Genomic DNA, 26,847 nt, shown 5'->3' with positions numbered 1-26,847 from the left:
TGTGTTAAGATTTAATACATCTTGTGAGCCTCTACATTTAGAATGCCACCAGCCTTCTAGAGACACTACACGTCTCACCTTTCACCAGTTTCAACTACAATTTGATTCCACTTGTCTCCACCTCACCCATCCAACCTTCTGCTCATTCTGAGAGCTGACACTATAAGTCACCTGTGCCCTCTCCTCATATAAACAGGATAAATGATCTCTCAGTCTGGCAGTAGAAGATATGCAGTCAACATTTTGAAACTGGTCATTTATATGAAGGATATACATTTTTTTGTTAACAATTGGGTTTATTGTAATTTTTAGCCACAATATTTCTCCCCAGCTCAAAAAGAGCACTGGAACGTGAAAAGAACAGTGACTACAGCGGCTGCTCTTCCTATGTAGCCACTTGAAGAAAGCAAACTACAGGCTGTTCATTAAAATATCATAAACATCCTTAAAATGCTTCAGAAATTTGCAAAAGAGTCTTATATAATCTGGGCAGTGATTTAAAAGAAGAAAAATGAACAAGATTACCACTTTTAACATCATTAAAATCTCAAAAAAGTAATTTTTGTCAAAAATGTATTTATCTCCCTATTATTTTAACTTGCTCATTCCTTTCAAAGCGTAAGAGGTTGCTTTCCAAATGAGGAAGATACATTTTGTGAAACTAATGAAAGACTTTATATTTAACCTTTTTAAAATAGTAAATATATTTTTTTAAAATCACTTGTTTCTCCTTCCCCTCAACTGTCTGCTTCTTTGCTATTCCAGGATCCCTATAAGTTTACTAAAGAGTAGTTTTTAGTTCCCTTAAATGTTTTAGTTGCTTAATTTTTCCCTCATAATCTTATGAGAAACGTGTATTAGTAATTAAAACACCAACAACAAAAAAGTTTCTGAATTTAGAAACAAAACTAGCAGGAAAAATACACTGCTATTCAAAGTAAACACCTGCAATAAATTAAATAACAAAGAATTAAAATTTTAAGATTGATCTAAAGCAGTTGTTCTTCACCCTCAGCCTAGACAAGTTCAGCCTGCCTACAGGCCCTCATTATGCGGGCCCTACATCTGTCTGCCAACAGGACTGTCCACCATTGTAGCAATGAATGAGTAGAATGAAAGCACTCAGGATTCAGGCAAACATTAACAAAATGTTCATTCTAGCTGCTCTCCAAGATTTTGGTATTATGTATATATTATATGAATGTTACTGATGAAGGCATATGTATCTTTGGAATTTTCAATGTTTTTCCCTCATGTTCAATATGTTGTAATGCAGTACTTTTAGTCCAAATGCATTTCTCTATCTACTCTCTTTGCTATGCTGGGGCCCAACACAACAAAATACAGGAAAATATTATGTATACTGATTAATAAGATTTAGCTGAGGTCTTCAAGGAACTTACAAGCTAGGAAGATACTCATTATATTAGTATCACTGTAGAGGGCTTACAAGAGATATGTACACAATGGAAGACATAATTAATGAGTGGGGATGTAGAGAAACCATCTTCTTTGCATAGAAGATAACATTTGAGCTTAATTCTGAAGAGTGTTAAGAATATTCTAGACACAAGCCATGGTATGCACAAAGACACAGAAGTTTGGAATATGTTTACTATGGCAGGGATATGGTTGAAAAAGATTGGAGCACAGAGGATAAAGAGTTCGATAAGATGACCAGTTAGAAGTGGTGGGTGAAGAATAACATGGTCACAGATAACTGAGTTCTCTAAATTAGACAACAATTTGAGTAGGTAAGCCAAACAAATGGACATGGAAAATAGAAAGGGAGGTGAGAATTAGGGCTCTGGGTAAGAGGCAGGTAGGGCAACAAACTATTTAGTTGTCAAATGTGAAATTTTTGGTCCCTTGTGATATACAAGTTGAGATGTCTGATAAACTGAGGCACATTTTAAGAATGCAGTCTGGCAATATACAATGTGAGCAGGAAAAAAAGAGGAAAAAACAAAAAGATCCCTATGGAAAAAAAGATAAAAAGGCAAAAACAATGAAAAGAAGAAACCAGTGAAAGAGATGGAGGTCAAAACCAGACCAGGTTAGTCTCTATAGAATACCAGAGATCTCCAAAGAAACAAAGAACCCTTCAAAAGGCAGACGGGAGTCAAGAATGTCAAATGCCACTGTTAGCTCAAGAAAGATGAGGGCTGTCTTCCTCATTCATATTCAAAAACATCAGGCACACACCCACCTTGGGAATTTGCCTTTACTCCTCTCTCCACTTAGAATGTTCATCCCCCAGATGAACTCACTCTCTCTCACCTCCTTCAGGCCTTTACTTGAAAACCATCTCACCAGTGAAAATTCTCTCAGCATGATCTAAAATAGCAGACTCCTCCACTGTAAAACTGCCTATCCTCCTTCTGTTTTATTTTTCTTCTTGTACTTACTATTATAGTAAATACACACACAACACACACCTACAACATTTAATATGTGTTTCTTCCTTAAGGATGTAATATCCATAAGGCCAAAGGTTTTTGTCTATTTTATTCACTGCAGTATCTCTACCACCTTGAAACATGCCTGATAATAAGAGATGCTCAAATGTTTGTTAGAGTAATAAATGAAGAAATGGAAAAGCCTTAAGAATGCAGGAGAAACAGTCATAACAGTTCAAGAATTCATGTGTTCAGTCCAAAACTTGAGGTGCTAAACAGTGAGTAGCTAACAAGGAAATATGAATAGTCATAAGTAGATGGGAAACCTTTTCAGAGATGTTTAACTAGAAGGAAGGAAAGACAAAAGACATTTTAAGTTCCAAGACAGAACTTACTGTTTTGTGAATCAGCTCTATACTTGTTGGAAAGGGAGTGACTATGGTATAAAGAGATGGATGACAGGTTCCAGAAGGAAAGGAAGGAGGTGATGATATGAAGAGAACAATATAATTTCTAATACTTCTAATAAAGACAAAGTATTAGCATTGGAGAGAAGGACATTTTCTCTGCCAAGTAAAGTGGCAAGGAGAGTGGCTGAAGCCTTATAAATTTTGTAAGTGAAAAGACAGTAAGGTTCAACAAATGGCTCTGACCTCAGTAAAGTGAAAGGAGAGAAAAGCTGAAGGAGAGACAAAAAGGTGAAACTAGGATTTGGGTTCTCAAAATTTAGAGAATTTGAAACAATGTTTCTGGGGAATACAGTCCCAAATGAACAGGCTAAAACTAGGTAAACGAAAAAGCAGTTAGGTTCAATGTAAACTTTAAAGTATTGATTCATTCAATAAAGAATCAACAAGACACTATTCTAGGCATTTAGATGCAATAGTGACAAATGTACCAAAATCCTGGCTTTCATGGTACCTACATTCTAGTGATGTCTGAACTTTTTTGCAGGTCTAATTAGCATTATTTTGTCACCTCCTTAAGCAGCCTGTAGCACGTGATAGGTGCTGTGGCAACGGGTACAGTAAACAAGGTCAACGTGCAGATAATGTTGCCCTGCCCCCTTGAGCAGTGAAACTGCTAAGCATCACATGTGCACCCTCACCACAGGGCCCCAAAACAGGCTGCCAGGAGTCTGACACTACCAGTGACTGTGCCCCTTTCATCAGTGGAGCTGAATGGTATACACACACCACTCAGAAACTGGGAACAGGCCTGCTAGGTGACTACTGTCACTGATGATCCTGCCCCCAGCAAAACCAAAGCCATCTCACTGCCTCCACAGACCCACATAGTCTAGGCCACTGAGGCACTCACAGATGTTGATGACAGCCAAAAAAAAAAAAAAAAAAAATCATACTGTGACTACACTACTGTGCCTACCTAGAACCAAATCCAAAGCCAGACACCATGTATCACATCTGCAAGAAAAAATCTTTCCCTACAAAAGCTACTCCATAAAATTGAAGGAGGTACTTATTCCACCAGATGCATAGGTAACAAAGTAGGGACACGAGAAACATGAAAAAGCAAGAAATGTAACACAAAGGAATGCAATAATTATCCAGTAACAGAAAACCAAGAAAAGAAAATCTATGAAATGCCTAAAAAGAAATTAACAATAAAAATCTTAAGTAAATTCAGCAAGATACAAAAAAATACAGATAGACAATTCAATAAAATCAGAAAAACTAATTATGATATGAATGATAAAGTCAACAAGACAGGTGTCACAATAAAGAACCAAACAAATGTTGAAGCTGAAAAAAATCAGTGAATAAAATATGCAATGGAAAGTACCAATAATAGATTAGATGAAGCAGAAAAAACTTCTGAACTTGAAGAAAGGCTTTTTTAAATGATCCAATCAGAAAATAAAAAGGAATAAGGAAAGCCCAGGAGGAAAAGAGATAGGAAAAGGCATAGAAACCCTATTTAATGAAATAATAGCTAAAAACTTTCTAAGTCTTGGAAGAATATAGACATCTAGATCCAGAAAGCTCAAAAGTCCCCAAATAGATTAAATCTCGAAAGGTCCTTTCTGAGGCACATTACAATCACACTGTCAAAAGTCAACAAATAGAGATTTCTAAAAATAGAGAAAAATGGCAAGTCACATACAAAGGAATCTCCATCAGAATAACAGCATATATCTTAGCAGAAACCTTATTGGCAAGAAAAGAATAGAATGATACGTTCAAGTTGCTGAAAGAAAAAAAAAAAAAAAACTCAACTAAAAACATTATACCCAGCAAAGCTATCCCTCAGAAATGAAGGAAAAATAAAGTCCCTTCCAGACAAACAAAAACTGAGAAAATTCATCACCCCTACATAGACTTTAAAGAAATGCTCAAGGGTGTCCCACATTTGGAAGCAAAACAATATCTATTACCATAAAACTACAAAAGTATAAAGCTCACTGATAGAGAAGATACATAGGTGAGATAAAGTAATCAAACCTTATCATGATAGAAAACCACCAAAGATAAACAATAAGAAAGGAACAATGTATACACAAAATGATCAGAAATTAACAAAATGACAATAATACCTATCAATAATAACCACAAATGTAAATGGTTAAATTCCCCAATGAAAAGATATAGATTAGCTGAATGGATTAAAAAAACAGGACTCAACTATATGCTACCTACAAGAAACTCACTTCACATATAGAGACACACACAGAATGAAAGTAAATGGATGGAAAAAGATATTCCATGCAAATGGAAGCGAAAACAGACTACAAGTCAAAAACTGCAAAAAGAGATAAAGAAGATCATTATATAAGGATAAAGGGACCCAGTCAACAAGAGGATGTAACGACTGTAAATATACATGCACTCAAGACAGGAACACCCAGATATATAAAACAAATAGTATTAGATCCAATGGGGTAGACCCCAATATAATAAGAGCTGTAAACTTCAAAATCCCACTCTCAACTTTGGACATATCTAGACCACAAAAAAAAAAAAAAAAAAAAAAAAACCACTTAAGGAAATAGCAGATTACATTTCACTATAGACCTAACAAACATTTATACAACATTTCATCTAACAGCTATAGAATACACATTTTTCTCACCAGCAAATGGAATATTCTTCAGAACACACCATATTTCAGGCCACAAATTAAGTCTCAACATATTTTTTAAAAAATCAAAATCATAGCCAGTATTTTTTCTAACCACAATGGAATAAAACTAGAAATCAATAACAAAAGAAATTTTGGAAACTGTACAAATACATGGAAATTAAACATGCTCCTGAATGACCAATGAAAAAAGAAGAAAATTAAAACATTTGTTTCGACAAATGAAAGTAGAAACACAATACACAGAAACCTATAGGATACAGCAAAAGCAGAAGAGGGAAGCTGACAGCAACATCAACATAAAAAAATTATTTCAAATAAACAACCTAACAGTACACCTCAAGAAACTAGCAAAGCAAGAATAAGCCAACTCCCAAATTAGGAGAAAACAATAATCAGAGCAGAAATAAATGACATTCAGACTAAAGTATAATACAAAAGAGCAATGAAACATAAAGTCAGTTTTTTATAAAAACAAAATTAATAAACCATCAGTTAGACTAAGAAAAAAGACCCAAGTAAAATCAGAATTGAAAAAGGAGACATGACTGATACCACCATAATACAAAGGCTCATCAGAAATTTTTATGAATGATGATATACCAACAAATAATAAAAAAAAAAACTTAGAGGAAATGAATACATTCCTAGACATACACAATCTACCAAAATTGAAGCAAGAAAAAAATAGAAAACCTGAACAGACCAGTAACTAGTACCAAGGTTGAATAAGTAATAAAAAGTCTCCCAACAAAGAAAAGCCCAAGACTACACAGCCTCACAGCTGAATTCTATTAAACTGTTAAAGAACACCAATTATTCTCAAACTATTTCAAAAAACTGAAGGAGACAGAATTCTTCAAAAATTCATCATTCAAGGCCATGCAAGGCCATCATTACCCTGATACCAGAACCAGACATAGACACATAAACACACACAAAAGAAAACTACAGGCCATTATCCTAGAATAACAAGATGCAAAAATCTTCAATAAAATACTAGCAAAATTAATCGAACAGTACATAAAAAAGATTATATATCGTAATTAAGTGGAATTTATCCCAATGATGCAAAGACAATTCAACATATACAATGCAAGAAACATTACATCAACAGAATGAAGAATAAAAACCTTTTGATCATCTGAGACAGAAAAACATTTAATAAAATTTAATATCCTTTCTTGATAAAAACTCTCAACAAATAGGTACATAAGGAATGTACCTCAATGAAATAACGGCCACATATGACAAATCCACAGCTAACATCATAGTAAATGTCGAAAAGTTAAAAGTTTTTCCTCTAAGATCTAGAACAAGACAAGAATGGTACTCTTACTACTCTTATTCAATATAGTGCTGGAAGTCCTAGTCAGAGCAATCAAACAAGGGAAGGAAATAAAGGGTCCAAATTGGTAAACAGGAAGCCAAACTGTCTCTGTTGGCTGACGATATGATCGTGTTTCTAGAGAACCCTGAAGACTCATCCAAAAAGCTCCTACATCTGATACATGAATTCAGGAAAATTTCAGGATAAAAAAATCAATGTATACAAATCAGGAGCACTGCTATACCCCAACAACGACCAAACTGAGAAACAAATCAAGAACTCAATCCATTTTACAACAGCTGCAAAAAAAAAAAAACAAAAAAAACAAAAAAAAAAAAACAAAACAAAAAAAACTTAGGAGTATACCTAACAAAGGAGGTGAAAGATCTCTACAAAGAAAACTACAAAACACTGCTGAGAGAAATCATCGATGACACCAACAAATGGAAACACATCCCATGCTCATGGATGGGTAGAATATTATGAAAACGACCATACTGCCAAAAGTAATCTACAGATTTCATGCAATTCCCATCAAAATACCATCATCATTCTTCATAGGACTAGAAAAAAAAATCCTAAAATTTATATGGAACAAAAAAAAGCCCACATAGCCAAAGCAAGACTAAGCAAAAAATAAACAACAACAAAAAAACAAATCTGGAGGCATCACTTCACTTGACTTCAAGCTACACTGCAAGGCTATAGTTACCAAAACAGCATAGTACTGGTATGTTGACTAAAGGAACAGAATAGAGAACCCAGAAACAAAGACAAATACTTACAGCCAACTGATCTTCAACAAAGCATACAAAAATAAAGTGGGGAAAGGACAGCCTATTCAACAAATTGTGCTGGGATAATTGGCAAGCCACATGTCAAAGAATGAAACTGGATCCTCATCTCTCATCTTATACAAAAATCACCTCAAGATGGATCAAAGACTTAAATCTAAAATCTGAAACCATAATAATTCTAGAAGATAACATCCACAAAACTCTTCCAGACATCGGCTTAGGCAGAGAATTCATCACCAAGAACCCAAAAGCAAATCTAACAAAAACAAAGATAAATGCATGAGACCTAATTAAACTAAAAAACTTCTGTACAGCAAAAGAAATAATCAGCAAACAGATAACCCACAGAGTAGGAGAAAATCTTCACAAACTGTGCATCTGACAAAGGATTAATATCTGGAATCTATAAGGAATCCAAACAAATCAGCAAGAAAAAAACAGATAATCCCATCAAAAAGTAAGCTAAGCACATGAATAGACAATTCTCAAAAGAAGATAAACAAATGGCCAACAAACATGAAAAAATGCTCAACATCACTAATTATCAGGGAAATGCAAATTAAAACCACAATTGCAATACCACAATATTTAATTATGGCAAACATGACCATAATTAAAAAATTAAAAAATCATAGATGTTGACATGGATGCAGTGAAAGGAGAACACTTTTACACTGCTGGTGGGATTGTAAACTAGTACAATCACTATGGAAAATAGTACAGAGATTCCTTAAAGAACTAAAAGAAGATCTACCATTTTATCCAGCAATCCCACAACTGAGTATTTACCCAGAGGAAGAGAAGTCATTATATGAAAAAGTCACCTGTGCTCACATGTTTATAGCAGCACAATTCGCAATTGCAAAAATATGGAACCAGCCTAAATGCCCATCGACCAACAAGTGGATAAAGAAAATGCATGTGTGTGTGTTTGTATGTGTGTATTATATGTGTGTGTGTCTGTGTGTACACATACCATAGAATACTACTCAGCCAGAAAAAGGAATGAAATAATGGCATTTGCAGCAACTTGGATGGAGTTGGTGAGCATTATTCTAAGTGAAGTAACTCAGGAATGGAAAACCAAACATCGTATGTTCTCACTTATAAGTGAAAGCTAAGCTAAGAGGATGCAAAGGCATAAGAATGATAATAATGGACTCTGGAGACTTGGGGGAAAGGGTGGGAGGGGAATGAGGGATAAAATACTACATATTGGGTACAGTATACACTGCTTGGGTGACGGGTATACCAAAATCTCAGAAATCACCACTAAAGAACTTATCCATATAACCAAACACCACCTGTGCTCTCAAACTATTAAAATAATTTGAAGAAATAAAAATGGGCAATTAATCTGAATAGACATTTATCAAAGATGACACACAAATAGTCAACAAGTGCATGAAATATGTTCAACATTGCTAATTATCCAGGAAATGCACTTCAAAACCACAATGAGATATCACACCCCAGTTAAAATGGCTATTATCACAAAGACAAAAAGTAACAAATGCTGGTGAGTATGTAGCGAAAAGGACACTGTTATACACTGTTGGTGGGAATATAAATTGGTACAATCATTATGGAAAACAGTATGGAGGTTGCTCCAAAAACCAAAAATAAACTACCATGGGATCCGGCAATCCCACTTCTAAATACACATCTAAGGAAAAGGAAATCAGTATGTCAAAGACATGTCTGCACACCCATGTTTATTGCAGCACTATTTACAACAGCCAAGTATGGAATTAACCTAAGTGTCCATCAACAGACAAATGGAAAAAGAAAATGTGGTTTATGTACACACAATGAAATACTATTCAGCCATAAAAAAAGAATGAAACTCCATCATTCGCAGCAATGTAGATGATCCTGGAGGACACTATGTGAAATGAAATAAGTCAAGCAGAGAAATACTGCATGGTCTCATTCACATATGGAAGCTGAAACATTTGGTCTCAGAGGTAGAATGGTGGTTACTAGAGGTTGGCAATGGTAGAGGAGAGGGAGCTAAAAAGAGGTTGATTAGTGGATACAGAATTAAAGCTAGATAGAAGGAATAAATTCTAGAGTTATATAGCACTTCAGGGTAACTACAGTTAACAATTATTTATTGTGTATTTTTAAATAGCTAAAAGAAAAAACATTGAGTCTTCCTAGGAAATGATACATGTTTGAGGTTATGGATATGCTAATTACCCTGATTTGATAATTACACATTATATATGTGTATCAAAATATCACTCAGTACAGCATGGATATGTACGATTACCTGTCAATTTTTTCAAAGCATCTGAGTAGAAAACATGGAATGGCCAAGTAATTCTTCCTTTACTGTCTCTAGCACCTGGCTTGGTCCTCCTTTCTACCACAGGCTTTGGCTTCACTGTGCATACCAAGTACAACCCTTTAGACCACCCTGACTCCCCACCCCACCTGGGTTCCTTGGCACTCTCAACTCCAATGCCCTCCACTTCGACTCCCCACTTCCCTGCCCTTTGGCTAATCCTCGCCCTTGTCCTGACCCATAACTGCATTGCTTCGGGCTCTGCATCTCAGGCATTCCCCCGCGTTCACACCTGCTCATCTTTTCAGCTCCCTTACCCAATTGTCCTAGGTGTACCCATCACACCAGTTCTCCTGCCTCATCACAGCTTCTGCCCTGATTCTTACTCTGTCCCTTTCAGTTCCAAAAAATGTTCCTATCTTCTCTATCCAGATCTCAAATATGGCCAATTACCTCAAAGTCTCTTTCTTTTGTTCCTTGGTCACCCCTATCCAGAAAACTCCAGATTTCTCTTTTCCAAATAGGTGACTTGAGTCTCACTTAAAAACTCTGCAGGGATATGCAGAGCTATACAGATTCAGGGTGCCAATCATTCATGATTTACAGCCTCAGCTTAAAATCAGTCTGCAACCTTTTCCCATTTTTCACAGCAGCTATTTCAAACCCTTCTCGCATCCTTTTAGCCATCCCTTCGACTATCCCATTCACTTGCTCAGAAGAGTATCAGAAAGAGTACTTCAGAAGAGCTCAGAAAGCCTTGTTTTTCAGAGAGACACTCCCTCACAGTCCTGTCACTACTTACATCACAACAACCATAGCAACAACAGCAGCAGCAGCATCTAGCCCACTTCCTTCACTGACCCTTGCAAAAAGGAGAAACAATTCCACCTCCCAAAGCTAATTCCTTCACCAGAGCACCAGTTCATAATCCTCGGTGTCCCTCACCGAGGAACCTCAGTTGCTGATCTGGCCCTTCCGTGAGCTTCCACCATTCAAAAGTATATCCAGAGACAGCCTTCTCCTCTGTCCTCATTACTAACCTCCTTAGAAAGGAGTTACCAATCCTCCCCATTTCTTTCCCTTTGCTCCCAATCACTTCCTAAGTCCCAACAATTGGGCTGCCTCCCCAGTAATCCTAACCATGACCTTTCAGAGGCACCATTCTAATGACTAATCAATCCAATGGACTGTTCTTCTGTCCTGATCTTAAATGATGTGTCTGCAGAATGTGAGATGGAATCTCTTCCTGAAAACCATTCTTCCTTTAGATTCCACAGCATCACTCTGAGGTTTCCCTTCTTACTCTCTGAATACTCTCTTCATCTCTTTCACATTCACTTCTTGTAGCCATTCCTCATATATCATGCTCCTCCAATTTCCAGCCTATATCAGCTTTTCCTTCATGCTCTTATGAAATCTCTTGCCCACAGACTCAAATATTCAGACGATGATCCTCAGATTTGCATCCCTAGCTCAGATTCCTAAACTATCAACCAGACATCTATCTCCATACCTGGATGCTTCACTGGACCTCAAACTCAAAACATTCCAAACTGAACTTGGCTATGCTATGTCTCCTTTCTTCCTTCTATAAAGTTTAAAATTCCCACTTGTTAAAGTCAGAGAAAACGTCAGGACACCATCACCATAACCTCACCACTAGAACAGTGTTATCAGTGGCCTAACTGGATTTGTTGCTACCATATCTGTTATTTTCCACTCTATTCTCCAGACAAAAACCACAGCAATCTTCTAGAAGCCAAACATGATCATTCTTAAAGCCCTCCAATGGCTGAGCATTGTCATCAGGATAAAATCCAAGCTCCCTGGCATTGCCTTCAAGGTCTTGGTGGATCTAGCCCCCATGGCTTTCTCCAGTTTCATCTCTGACCACTCACAATGCTTGCAATGCCTACTGTCTTCATAAGCATTACTATTCACTATCTCCTCCTTCCTCTCTCCCTCCCTACCTTTCTCTCTCTCACACTACTGTGTATCTTTGCACAATGCTATTCCCACTGCTGGGACTTATCCCTTGCTCTCTTTGCCTGGAAAATTTCTTCTACAATCCAAGTTTTTCAGGATGGAAATTACATTTATGTTCTTCCAGTGTATATCCCAAACATCCTATGTCTTCCTTGACACCACAGGGTGTAGGTAAACAATACTCTTACATACTTTCATCATGAGTAGGACTATCACTGAAGTTATTAACGGTAACTAAAATTTGGCATTCATAAACTAAAACCCGCTCCTTATAAAATATTTCTAGTTAATGTTCTACTAAGACATCTGGCTGCCACATATTACTTGGAAATTTTGCCAAAAGTTGAAATTCCACCACCAATACTTGAAATTCCCAATTTTGGGAATAAAGCCCTTTTTTTTTTTTTTTTTTTTTGAGACAGAGTCTTGCTCTGTCGCCCAGGCTGGAGTGCAGTGGTACAATCTGAGCTCACAAACCCTACACCTCCCAGATTCAAGCCATTCTTCTACCTCAGCCTCCCAAGTAAATGGGATTACAGGCACACGCCCACCACGCCCATCTAATTTTTGTATTTTTAATAGAGACAGGATTTCACCATGTTGGTCAGGCTGGTCTCCATTTCCTGATCTCAAGTGATCTACCCACCTCAGCCTCCCAATGTGCTGGGATTACAGGCTGATGTTAAAATCTTAAATCAAAATCAGTACCTTTATAAACAGTTTCGTTGTGGTGGGTTGTCTGATTAACTCCTTAGTGAGTACTGATACATATTCATGTCAATATTTTTCAATAAATGGATTTTACAACTAATGTTAAGTTGTAAAGATGAATTGTTTATACTCCTATTATTAAAATAATTTTACTTCAAAGATAACATTAGATCGTTATCACAGAATTATTCTTTTCACTAGAAAATGACAACAGGTAAGGTAGGTGGGCAACTACTTTGCCTGAATGCAGCTGGTTATAGTTTAAAACAATAAGCTATATGCAAGTCTTATATCATCACACATCAGTGTTATGATCAGTTCTAAGATGTAATTAATAACTTATTACTAAGATTATTTTAAAAGCTAAAATTTTACCTTCTAAAAATGTTCTGGTATAGAATCAAAGTTATATCTGGAGTGTTACTTTCACTGTTTTCAAATACATATAATTTTTGATAAAGAGATGTAGTTACACGTACTATTAAAATAAGTACCCTTACCCACAGGTGACCCAAAACAGTTACCTCTCACATGTATCAGAGAAAAAATATGGGTGAAATTGCTGATCTAAATAAGAAAAGTATGAGTTATACAGTATCATGGGTATGGCTATGAAGCAAGGGCTGTTGATGGGCCTTAGTTCAATGGGAAGGGGGATAAAATACTAGATTCATTCCCAGGTGTCAAGATTGGGTAGTGTGGTGGTACTTCTAGAAACAGCAGAAAGCTAAAATAAAATGAATTCAACTTTGAGTATGTCAAACTTTAGCTGAGAGGAGAGGTCCATGAAATAGCAGGCTTTATCACCCTGAAGCTCAGGATATATGCTGGGCTAAAGGAACATATATGAGCTAGTCATTGGCCAAGATGCAGGCAGAAATCAAATCAACCAGGGCAGGTATATAAAGAGAGAAGAGAAAAGAACAAGAAAAGGAACGGGAGGAAAGCCATTCCCTCCTTTTACGATGTAAGTATTTCAGCAAAAGCACTGGGCCAGAATAATAAATGCTTTTGATTCTCTGAGAGCTTTCTGGGGCTTACTCTTGTGTTCCAGAATCAGTATCTGACACCTGTAAAGGCAAATTTTCTCATAAAAATCTAGAGTACATACATGATCCTTTATATTCAGTTTTCATTTTGATAAGATACTCCCTCATACCACAATGTAGGACTATTCCAGGTACACCATAGTTGAAGTGACTGCAAATCAAAGCAGATACCTTACAACACAATCAATTCAATAACTACAAGATGTCAAGTCCCCAGACTACCATCAGCCACAATGATAGGCTTAAGCCCTGGCAGTCCATTTGGTCATCTGGATAGCGCAGTAACACACAGCGCATTTTCCATTTCGGGCACTCCAATAGCACACACTTTTTTTTTCAGAAGCAATCAAGAGGCAAGATTTTGACTTCCAGCTAAAGTTAAATATGATATGCCTTCTTGTACATACCTTCTTCTCAAACATCATGCAGAATCAATATTTCAAATATCTGCCTTCTATACTATTCACCCAGAATAAATCACCACCATTTTCAAGCAACGATTCACAGTATCTCTAAGTTTTAGTCAGACTATATGGCAAGAAGGCAATCATTTTACCAAGTACCTTCTCTGTGTCAGGCATTGTACAATACTTAACATGTTATCTCAGTTAATTCTAAAACACCTCTGTGAAATAAGGACCCACCCCACTACAGGTCAATAAACCAGAATTCAGAGAGGTTAAATACATTCCCAAAGGTACCAAGCTACCACCTGGAAGATCTAGGATTGAAGTCCAGGCATATCTGGTTACAAAGACTGTGTTCTTTCCATCATTACACATGTAATTTCAAAACTGTTCCAAGGAGGTGCCAGGAATGGCAGGGGCAGAGAACAGTGGCTGACTGGGAAGCTCCGGGCAAATCATTCCCAACATCAACAGGGAAAACTTTGCTGTAATCTATTTATATGCGGGGTTGCAAGTACAATTATTGTTGGGGTGGGGGCACTTTTATGTTTGAAAAAGAGACGTATAAAAATCTGTACATTAAACTGACATGATATTGCTACAACTATTTTCATTCCTGAGAAAAAAAGACAGCAAGCACTGGGAGCAATGGTGTATGCCTGTCTGTAGTCCCAGCTACTCAGGAGACTGAGGTGAGCGAATTGCTTGAGCCCAGGAGTTTGAGGCCAGCTGGATATAGCAAGACCTGTCTGTTAGAAAACAAACAGGCTGGGTGCAGTGGCTCATGCTTGCAATCCCAGCACTTTGGGAGGCTGAGGCGGGTAGATCACAAGGTCAGGAGATCCAGACCATCCTGGCTAACACGGTGAAACCCCGTCTCTACTAAAAATACAAAAAATTAGCCGAGCATGGTGGCACATGCCTGTAGTCCCAGCTATTCGGGAGGGTGAGGCAAGAGAATCGTTTGAACTCGGGAGGTAAAGATTTCAGTGAGCCGAGATCGCACCACTGCACTCACTCCAGCCTGGGCGACAGAGCGAGACTCCGTCTCAAAACAACAACAACAACAACAAACAAAGATAGCAAGCATACACTAAAGCCATAAATATTTTAAAAATCAGTTCAATAATTAATTTCCCTCTAACCAAGACAACAGTTAACACATTTAAATTTGACTACCATTTTACTCTCACTGAGAAAGAGTTGAAAATCTAATAAGGAAAGAGGAGCTACATAAAATCAAAATATGAACAGATGCATATATTTAAAATATTCATCTTACTATATAATTCTGTATTCTAAATACAGGCATTAATGTAAAGAACAATTAGTGATCATTCTTCCTCAGTGAAATATTCTTGAGCTACAATTCTTCCATTTCCACATGTCAATTATTAAACAGTGGCAACAAAAAATATGGTTCTTTGTAGTAAGTGATTTACTTATTAGAAATAAGTGTTATGTGTCATAAACATCTGATACTGATGTGCATTAAGTTGATACTTATTAATTTCATTTTATTTACAGGAATATCACAGGCATACACCAAATACTTCCTCTTAAAAGATGGTAAATCCTTCACCAAAGTTGTCTGATTAGTCATGAGCACCACTCCTAAATTGGGACCAGTGGTAGATTTTATATAAGACAGATGCCAAGCTATGGAGAATATGCATAATAATCATCAATGTATTAAGGACTGGGTTGGAGAATCTACAACCTGTGGTCCAGATATAATAATCTTATTTAGCTCATGGTTCATTTCTGGAAGAAGACTTACTGCCATAGTTCTTTTTATGTTTTAATAGGATTTCTTTGATAAATGAAGTTTATGACTATAGCTTATAAATTCAGTACACGAATGGGAAGAATCATTCTCTCTAAATTCTCTTGCCTCTGTTCATTACCAGTGGGAGTTGTGTCAAGTGACTTAATTTGAGATTTGCTTTTTTCAACTATATACAAAGGGATATAAATTCCGTTTAACACTGTGCATAGAATATACACATTGATTTTTTTCTTTTGAACTAAATACTCTAAAATGACAGCGAAAGGGTGTTTTTGTTTGTTTGTTTTTTGTTTGTTTTTTTTTTTTTTTTTTTTTGCAAAATACACTTATACAAGTAGGATTTACTCAAATGAAATTTAAGAAATGGAAATATTTAGCTCCTTGGATTTGTCATTCTGTATAGAATATACATGGCAGACTTTTTTTTTTTTTTTTTTTTTTTGAGATATAGTCTGGCTCTGTCGCCCAGGCTGGAGGGCAATGACGCGATCTCGGCTCACTGCAAGCTCCACCTCCCGGGTTCACGCCATTCTCCTGCCTCAGCCTCCCAAGTATCTGGGACTACAGGCGCCCGCTACCAGGCCCATCTAATTTTTTGTATTTTTAGTAGAGAGAGGGTTTCATCGTGTTAGCCAGGATGGTCTCGATCTCCTGACCTTGTGATCCGCCCGCCTCGGCCTCCCAAAGTGCTGGGATTACAGGCATGAGCCACCGCGCCCGGCCAGCAAGGGTGTGTTATTTTGTTGTTGTTTTTAGTTATAAGTACAAAGACAAGACGAGAACAGATATAACTGGTGATACAGCTTGGATGTTTGCCCCTCACACTGACATATAATCCCCAGTGTTGGAGGAGGGGCCTGACGGGAGGTGTCTGGGTCATGGGCGCAGAACCCTCATGGATGGCTTTGTGCTGTCCTTGCAATAGCGAGTGAGTTCTGGTGAGATCTGGTTGTTTAGAAGTGTGTGGCAGCTTTCCCCTCTCTCTCACTCCTGCTCTTGCTATGGGACATGTCTGCTCCTTGTTTGCCTTCTGCTATGATTTCCACCACAAGCCGAGCAGATGTTGGTGCCATGCTTTCTGTAAAGCCTGCAGAACTGTGAGCCAATGAAACCTCTTTTCTTTATAAATTACCCAGCCTCAGGTATTTCTTTAGAGCAATGCAAAAACGGCCAGACATAGCAGGCAAGAGATTTCAGAAAACGTTAGGAAGGCAAAAGCAGACAGATGCATAGTAAATGAGCAGAGAAAGCTTCTACCTAAGTGACTGCAAGAAGGGACTCTGAACCTAAGGGGAACAAAACAATCCATCACATAGGCAATCTGAAATGACTTCGGATTTCAAGACACTAGGTACCACTTAAGGCAGTGTCAGACATGGGATTAAAACTAAGAGTTTGCTTGAAAATCTTCACATAGGAAAGTTGAGCCCAAGGGCTCTTCCTTCACCCAAACAGTAAGATAATCCTCCCTACTTTCCACCACTAACACTCCTAAGAAAAAATAAAAACAGAAAAACTAAAAAAAATCTGAAGATATTAAGGCTTTTGGAGAAACTGAATTTGAGATCAAAGGGACATCCACAGGGAAATGTCTGGATCATTGATAAAGTCTGGAGCTCTAGATGGATGTCAGATAAAGACACAGGAGCCAAAAGATGACACCAAAAGACTGGAAGATATTACTTCAGAGGTCTGACACTGAGGAGAACTGAAGATTTTGAGAAACATCTTCATGAAAAAGTATTTAGCCAAAAGAAATCAGTGACTGAAACTGAAGGAAGTAGCCAGAGGTAGGGATGGGACCAAGAAAGGACAATATCACAGAAGCAAAAATAAACCAAAGAACATTTCTAAAAAGGAGAGAAAGACTTGGAAAAAAAGTGTTTCAATTGGTTAAATAGAATGAGAACCAGGGAAAGGTTACTGAATGTGGTCAGCGAAAGGTCACTGGTGAACATGAATGTAACTGGTTTCATGGAATAGCTTTCATTCAATCAGCGACTACGTACTGAGCATCCATGACACATGTGCCAGACACAGTACCAGGCTTCCCATGTCAGAGGGAACTAAAAGAGAAACAGGAATCAGAGCAGAAAGCATTAAGAACTGAACAATGCTTAAGACAGACTTTCATAAGGAATTTTGAAGTAAAAGGCAGGAGTAAAGTAAAATAACAGACCGAAAGGAAAGGAAACCAGACTCACAAAAATAAAACAAAAACATTGTTTTTAATTTTATATATTTAAAGAGAAACAGAGACCTGATGCAAATCAGAAGCCAGTGAAGATGGATGGATAGCAGTAGTCAAGGCAAGGCCCAAGGAAAGGCAGTAAAGTAAGGACACCAATACCACTGCACATGGTATAGTCAAGGTGGGGGCTTAAGGGAATTTAGCCTTACAAGGGAGAAAGGGATAAATATTCATCTGATATAGGTAGAAGAGAGCAGGGCATAACACAAAGTAGATGTGAATGAAGAAAGAGTTTAAGGCTACAAGACAATGATAGAATGTGGACTAAATTTCTGGAAGCATCTCCAGCTAGATTAAAAACCTTATTAACATAAAATACGTATTCCAGTAGAATAGAGGTAAATGTTAGAAGTAGCCACTGATGTTAGCAAAATAGCAAAATTTGTGTAGCATGTAAGTGGTATTTTAACAATCAAAAATTTAATGATGTCCCAAGTTAATATAAAACATAATCTAAAATTGTTTAAAAATACAATAAATTTTTGTAGCTCAAACTTGTCTTGCAACCAACAATCTTCAACATCATCACTGGGTATCTCAAGGTCAAACACAAAAAGAAGACTATATAAGGTTATGTTTACATAAATCTGTTATGGTTCTGATCAAGTGGGAAATACTGCACATTTTTTCTCTTATCACAGAAAGCATTATAAAATTTAAGTTATGTTACCAAAATACATATTTGTTATGATGCCTGGTAGCAGCAGTCCCTGAACAACTGGGTCTGTGTGGCTAGGTTGAAGAAATCCTACCAGTAGCTTCCAGAAGGTTTTTTTAAAAGTTACATGAGCCAAAATGCACAGGATACCCCAGAAAAAGTGCCACGATATCCTTTCTATTATGGGATAACTGCAGTTTCCATATATAAGTAAGCTTATGGGCTTCAAATCACAAGAGAAACAGTCTCATGACTGCATGGTATTAGGGGCTTAGATGCCAAAATAAAATTATCCTCGGCACTCAAAACAAGATGTTAAGAATGGACAGAAAAGATTGTTAGCATAGAGGCCCAGCTATTCTATTTGCCAAATATATTTACTGAATCCACAAAGACGTAACTCTCAGAGCCTCTGCAGGTGGAAAACAGCACTACTGGAAATAAGAGCCTGAATTTATTCAAGTTTCAACACTAAAGATTTATTTAGGTGAACGTATAGCTAAAATAAACCATCAGGTATAGGCTAAATGGGGAAAGAAGCAGAGACTAAGAGAAGAAAAGGGAGTAAGGAAAGCAGGAAGGTTTGGTAAACGTCAAGAGTGAGTACAGAGGAAACAAGGGATTAAGAGACGGAATGACAAAAGCTGATAACCAAAGAAACTGGGAAGTTTGAGATCTCAGATGTAACAGCCTTCCTATGAAACAACACAAGGGCAAGTTTCGTTTATTGCATTAGAAGTAAAAGTCTTGAGTAGGGAAACTCGAAGCATGTACAAACTGAAAAAGCAGCAGCAGCTATAGAGCCCATACAATGGTAAACCAGCAGGCTGGCTAGCAACTGATTGCAGAAGAGAAGTGAGATACATGATAAAACCACCAGGAGAAGGATTTGGTAGCCAGACTCACAAAGGAGTAAAGAAAGGAAAGCAAGGTGATCTTCATTTTTTCCTTTCAATAAATTTTTTTTATTATAATGGAGAAGGTAGACATAAAGAATTAAAACAACTTTGTCTTTATAATGTGTAATGCGCTGGGCATTATATAGTTTTTAAAAATATTACAAAGTGCCCATATCAGTCATGAAGAATTGAGATGACATTTTAGTCTTTCTACTGACCAAGCTAATTTATTCTGAAATTCCCAGAAGATTCAAATTTTCTCCTTGACTGTCACAAATCATGTGAAAAGAAAGCAACTGGGACCAAAAGCCATGATTGTGGGATAGCTACCAAAACACGATCACATACCTAGAAATTGGAAACATCAAATTTCTAGAAAATCACTTATGAATAAAAAGAGAGATCACAAGGTTTAGTGGTTTTCAAGGATTTTCAACTACTCATGGAGAATTCCCTATGTAGGTGTGTAGGTATCTACTTTTTGTGCTTGTCCTCTTAGAGAAGCCAAGAATGACATGCAAGCTAACCAAAACACACCTAACACAGAGCAATGATATGTAGAAACAGATTATTAACTTCTACCCTCCAAAAGCACTATTACTTTGCAACATCTCAGAAAACTCATAAATCCCAGAACTTCCTAGGAAAAAGACCATGGAGGTCATGTAATCTGACTTACAGATTAGCAAACAAAGACATAAAGAAGTTAAATGCCTCAGCTGAAGATCACACAGTTGGGTTAGTGGCAAAGCCAAGAACACCACTCTGTATACTCCATTCTCAGAGCCTTTCCCCACCCGTCCAGACCCCCATCCCACCTCCCGATGCAAGTGTCCAACAAAGCCGGGCTGGATTTCCACAAATAGTAATTACACAGTGTTCTTTTTGAAATGTAAAATAAGATGATAGAATCTAAAAGAATTAACAGTAATTTAAGATATTTACTTGATATAAAGTAATATTAATTTAAAACTATACCTTTACTGCTTCTGATGAAAGTACATTTTCCTTTTTCTGACTTGTGCTCATGGGCTCATTTTCAACACTGAAAAATAAAAACCACAGTTTCTTTTGAAATTAAAACTACTAAACTAAAAGTTTTCTGTATTTAAACCTAAACTGAAAGGTCCTCTATCTTCCATGCCCAAAGACTGATACACCATGTTATACCAAGGATATATTGATTTGAATCTCTAAACTCAAAAAATGCATTCAAAAATGTTCATCTAGGCTTCAGATATTTGTGAGAATTCATTGTGCCTCATATTTTCTTATACAAATAGTCAACATCACAGTAACGATATATCTGAACAAAAGAGCACCTGTGTATTACTTTCATAACACTGGCAAGTGCTAGCACTCTAAGATATTATTTACGTGAAGGTTCCCCACAGCCAGATCTTTTTTTAATGCCTATGCTGGGTGTTATTTGGAACAGAATGCATTTCTATTCAGCAAATCACTATAAACATTTAGGTCTATCTAGTGAATTCTGGGAATACTCAAAAATAGATGTAGGCTTATCTAGCCCCAAACGTGTTCCAGATGGCACCTTAAAATCTGATTTCCCAGATAGTTACTTCTAACTGTCTTTAGTCTGGAATACCTCCTCAGATGCCTTCTGGGATGTCATTATAAACTAGTTTCCCAATACACATTTAAGATTTTTTTTTCTTTTTTAGAGATAGTCTTGTTCTGTTGCCCAGGCTGGAGTGCAGTGGTGCAATCATAGCTCACTGCAACCTCCTGGGCTCAAGCAATCCTCCTGGCTCATCCTCCTAAGTAGCTAAGACTACAGGTGCATGCTATCATGCCCAGTTATTTCATTTTTTGTAGAGATGGGGGTCTCAACTATGTTGCCCGGGCTGGTCTTGAACTCCTGGCCTTAAGTGATCCTCCAACCTTGGCCCAAAGTGCTAGGATTACAGGCATGAGTCACTGCGCCCAGCTTCCAGATCTAAATATTTATATCTCTTTTTTAGCTTCACTCTAAAGATTATTGACTCTCTACCATATGCCAAGGATTGTGCTTAGCCTTAAGGATATAAAAATGAGTACGTCAGGTTCTTTGCAAAACTCTGTCTAGTTGGAGAGACTAATACATAAACCTTAATACAGTTTCATAAGAGTTATAATTGCTAAATGAACAAAATTCTATGAAGCATAAAAGAAACAAGGAACAACCAATTCTACTTGCTCAGTAAAGTACCCTCAGAGGAGGTGCAAAAGCAGGTGGTAATAGAGAATCAGGCATTTTCTGAAAACCAAGTTTTATTTGTTTGCTTTTAATATAAGTCTGGAGCACAAAGCTTGCGAAGGACAGAGGTAATCCTCCAAGGGATGAGACTGAGACCAAAAATTAGTGGATCCCAGACTATGAAGACCAGGCCTGACCTGTTACAAAATCTGACCTTTGTCCTACATGCAGTGGGAAGCCTTCAAGGAGGGGACAAGCATAAGCAGGAGGATGACTGAGAGTGGGCCAGATGTCGAATAGTGGTCACTGGTGGTGGAAGGCCTGGAAAGGAGGAAGTATATAAAGGCCGTCCCAAAGCAGATCAGATGGAAAGACAGGACACGATTTATGCCATTTAGATTTTCTATCCATAAAAGTCTATGTTATTATGCACAGTATCCAAGAAACAAATGGTCATGGTCAAAATATGGAAACAAAAAATAAATCATGAACACCTGGAAAATACAATGGATAAAATGTCATTAAGTCCAAGACTCCATGCACAAACACATGGACCAAACAGATACAGCTAGACAGATCCTTAAACCTTCTAAATGTCAATAGAAAAAGTGTGTATACACACACACACACAGACACATATATATACACACACACACATATATAAAAACACATAAGCTGTGTGTTAAACACATAAAAAATTCTGTGGGGCAATTCAGGAATAAAATCAAGAACAAAACAATAGAAAATATTGTACAATACAGAATTGCAACCTGTACATATGTATAAAATAAGAATGTCTCATAATTGCTTCTTTAAAAGTGAATAAGTTCTTATCTCTTTTTTCTATTTTACTAGTCTTTATCTTTTGCCAAAAGGCTGTTTACGATTCAGTTTTTGGTTTTTTTTTTTTTTTTGAAGTAAATGTGAATTGATTTTGGTCTATTTCAGCTCAAATTAACAAAAACAAACTGGCAAATACATATAAAAAGATCATGTTATAAAGATTTGGGGTATAATTAAGAATAATGCTGACCTCGACAAGTGATCTAACTACAATCTATTTTGAATGATCTACCTAAAAACTATCTAAACATACAACATCTAATTTTAGTCTCCTAGTTCATGCTTCAGGATTCCTGAAATTCTGCTTCATTTGGTGTGTTTACAGGATTTTCTATAAACCTCCTGCCTAAGACTGTAAATGAAAACGGTAAAGGTTTCCTTTCTAATATAAAAGCTCTCCAGAAAATGCAGCTAAGTTCATGAGATTATGGCAGAACTCAGTCTTTTCAAGTACCAGTAATCACTTCCAAGTACAGACTACAGACACACACACAAATTCCAGAAAAACACAGCAGGAAATCAGCATGTAAGTATTGAGCAAACAATGAAAGAATTTAAGTTAAAATCACCAAAAGAAAAATTACTTGATATTTCTTAAAATTCTCCCTTATATCCTTTAAGTTGCATGATTCTTATTACTAAACCAAAATTTTAAAATGTGTTGAGTTTTAAAGCAAACGACATATTTTAAGATTTTGGTTGACTGATAAAAATCATTGCTTTTATTAAAATTTCAACACTTTGCCACATGAAACATTCTTAGCATAGATAACATTATTCATGCCCTAGCTCCTGATATAACTGTTACCCATAACCACTTGACATTACTAGAATATACCAAAGTTTACACACCTACAAATCACTTTAATCTGCTGCTTGCAACATCCTTCCCCACCCTAATCAACTCTAAATCCTTTACAGCCTAGTTCTGGTTTTACTTGTATTTTTTGTGCTCTCACTGCATGCAGCAATACCTCCCACATATTTGCCACTCTTTATCATTAACAGCTAGTTGTCCATCTTCCCAATGAGAATATAAACTTATTAATTCAGAAGATGTATCATTCATGTCTGTATCCCAGAGCCTGGCATCCCACTCGGCACCACGAAGGCACTCAAATAGTATTTGTTAGATGACTTTTAAAAAATAACCTATAACCAGGCCAGGTGTAGTGTGGCCTGTAATCCCAATACTTTGGGAGGCTGAGGCAGGCAGATGGCTTAAGATTAGGAGTTCGAGACCAGCCTGGGCAACATGGCAACCTTGTCTTGACAAAAAAAAACAACAACAACAACAACAACAACAACAACAACAAAAAAAAACGCTGGGCATGGTGGTGCGCGTTTGTAGTCCCAGCTATTCAGGATGACACTGTACTCCACCTGGGTGATAGAGTGAGACCCTGTCTCAAAAAAAAAAAAAAAAAAAAAATCTATAACCATATTTCCATTTGTGCCTGCTTACCCTCATCAGAAAACACTGTTACACTGGGAACAATATAATTATAACATCAGTCTTTTTTTCTCAAGGAGGTAGCATATAAGTCTCTTGAAAGAATATGCCAGCCATTCCTATCCTACAACATACTTCTCTAAAACCATTAAGTAGGGAGTGGGGCTGGTGGGAAAAAATCACTCAACAAGAACAAGGTCATTTTCAGTTGATTTAAAAATAAAACAAAACACACAAAAAATGAGAACACAGTAGCTAAATATACTCAAAAACAGTGAACACTCAGATGTCTGCTTAGTTCAAATATAATATAAAATAAAATTAAAAGGGCTCAAAAGGCTTGGGGTGATATTTTCAATCTCTTAAAAAATAAATACCAAGGAGAGAGAAACATGTTCGCCTCAAACTTCATGAGAGACCACAATCCATTCCTATTGTTTGCTCACAATTTAACCCCCTTTGGGACCCAGGGTATTTCAATTAGGAATATTTTTAGAAAGCAGACATTTTATTCATGGCAGAGGGTGAAGAGCAGAATTCAAAATCACACGTAGGCACAAATAAAACCACCTAACATTTCTAAATAGCCTCACCTTAGCTAACAGAACTAAGAATTAATCTTTCAAAATAGCTCAAATATGAAGGTCAATGTAACATAAAAGCTCCTCATCTTTCAAGTAACTTTATTTGGACCATGCCTGAAAATGAATTCAACATATAGTTATTTAGCCTTTATGTGACTCTGTGCCAGACATAAAATATTTTTCATCAGCAATGCAAAAAAAGGATCACTTTAACCTTCTAAATTTCAAATAATTTACATAAAGGAGAACTCCTAACCTGTCACTGAAGATATATTATTTTCTTAAAATTAAATTATAACAAGATTCCCTAACCAATAGCAGACAAGCAGTGGAAAACTGGGCGGAAGGACTCACCCACTCAACAAACTACTAGTGCACACATGTATGTGTCAGGCACCGTTCTTGGTGCTGGGGGTTGCACAATGTACAAACCAGACAGGTCCTTGCCCTCATTCTTTCAGAACTCATGTCTATATTCATCGGAATCACCTGGGGTATCTATGTTTCTCAAACAGATTTCTGGGCCTGATTGTCAAGGAATCCAGTTGGAACAGGGTCCAGGAATCTCCATTTTGAGCTACAAATCACCCTTTACCACAGGTTGTTCTAAGGCAGGTGGCCCTCTGACCCCATTCTTGATAAACAATGGTCTGAGAGCCTCTCTATCTTTAGCTGACATCAACAACTGATAGATGTAGAGGGAAGAGAAAAATCTGACCAGGAGGATCTCCATTTATTATTTAAATATGTTAAGTGTGGCTAAAGATTAGGTAACAATTATTTAGAAAACACTACCCATTTTCCAACACTGCTGTTCAGCAAAGCTCCTCCATCCAGAAAAGCAGTGTTGCCCTAATGAGCACATATAGCACTGAAAGTATAGGGTGGGACCTGGAAGGAAAAAATTCCCCTCATTCAGTCCATACCACAGACTGGAGCACAAGGGAAGCTTCCGGGCCTCTCTCAGAGTCAATTTCTCATGAGGTAAGAAAACACCTTCTTGGATGGCCACAGGACAGACGCACAGAAACAAAGGGTACACTCAGTGGAGGGTGTAAGGGAGAGTAAAGCTTTCCTCCCCTCCTGTAAGCACCTGTTGGGCACCTCCTCTTCCTATGCCTTTCTCTCACACATAACCGTGACTGCATCAGGAAAATCTGGAAACGGTAAAGACGAATACAGCTTCCATAAGCGTCTTCTGGAGGCTTGTCTACTTCTCTATGGATGCCAGAGTCTATGAATTCTTGCCCTTATGAGAGAGGAAGCGATCTTTGGTGCTAATGCCATCACTGGCAGCAATTCAGAGCACCCCCAAATATGAGGTCACTTAACATAAGGTAGTCCCTAATTTGGGAATGCTCTTACATCTAAACAGCACACCCCAACCCTCTGTCCACAGGGACATTTCTCCACTTCCAGGGCCGATTTACCTTCTCTCCTTTGTTTCCAACTCCACTCAAAACTGATGCTGCCTGAAAGTATCCTCCCACTTGAGATTTTCACTTCTACTACATGAGGTGTGGTATACAGTAGAAGAATCAGCAATACTGTTGAGAACAGGGAAAAAGAATCAGGGCAAATCTCCCCATCATTTTATCTTCCCCTACTACCGTAAAACTGCTGGTTCCAAAAGCCTGGTCCACTCAGCAGCACCTCTCCTTCTACCTCAGCTTCATTAGGCCTTTCCTTCCTGGTATGTTCTTCCTCACCACACAGCCCACCTGACCCAACTCCTGTGATGAAGTCCTAAAAGTAGCCAGAACCTATCCTTCCCTTAAAATGTCATCAAATAATACCCCAGTCTTCCAGGTGAGACTTTCCCTTGGACTAAATGAAAAATAATGCAGAACAAGACGAGATCTTTACCCATCCACTCCCTCTCCTTCTGTCATAAGTAGTAAAATGCTTTGCAACAACTCAGAATGAACTTTTGTGTGTTTCAGAGACAGCACCTTGAGGACAAAATGCACTTGTCAAAATGAACGTTTTTGGTTTACAACCATGTAAATTAAAAAGGTTCAGACCAGCTGATATGAGATCTCTGTCAGATCTAAAATCCCACATTGCTATGTTCTACAACAGAAGAATGGGTGGGAAAAAAACAG

General features: G+C 37.4%; 1 protein-coding gene and 1 long non-coding RNA gene across 4 annotated transcripts in view; one reads left to right on the top strand and one right to left on the bottom strand.

Annotated features, from left to right (window-relative positions):
• Window positions 1-26,847, bottom strand: part of CRYBG3 (crystallin beta-gamma domain containing 3) — a 124,770-nt gene that overhangs the window by 82,581 nt on the left and 15,342 nt on the right. The window contains exons 1-2 of one of the 2 annotated variants that reach the window (XM_009198769.3): window positions 26,173-26,191; window positions 20,644-20,710 (exon numbers count right to left, since the gene is read on the bottom strand). In XM_009198769.3, the coding sequence (XP_009197033.1) occupies window positions 20,644-20,694 (51 nt within the window). In that variant the 5' untranslated portion in view covers window positions 20,695-20,710; window positions 26,173-26,191. Of the gene's footprint in view, window positions 1-20,643; window positions 20,711-26,172; window positions 26,192-26,847 lie in introns of those variants that run through there. The other variant, XM_003893829.5, reaches the window with a different exon arrangement.
• LOC103881073 overlaps window positions 1-26,847 on the top strand; it is a 110,025-nt gene that overhangs the window by 73,533 nt on the left and 9,645 nt on the right. The window lies entirely within an intron of this gene.

This window comes from Papio anubis, chromosome 2, assembly GCF_008728515.1.
Source record: "Papio anubis isolate 15944 chromosome 2, Panubis1.0, whole genome shotgun sequence".
Classification (NCBI taxonomy): Eukaryota; Metazoa; Chordata; class Mammalia; order Primates; family Cercopithecidae; genus Papio; species Papio anubis.
Note: the sequence above shows the minus strand (reverse complement) of the source record. Positions and strands in the feature narration are given on the sequence as shown.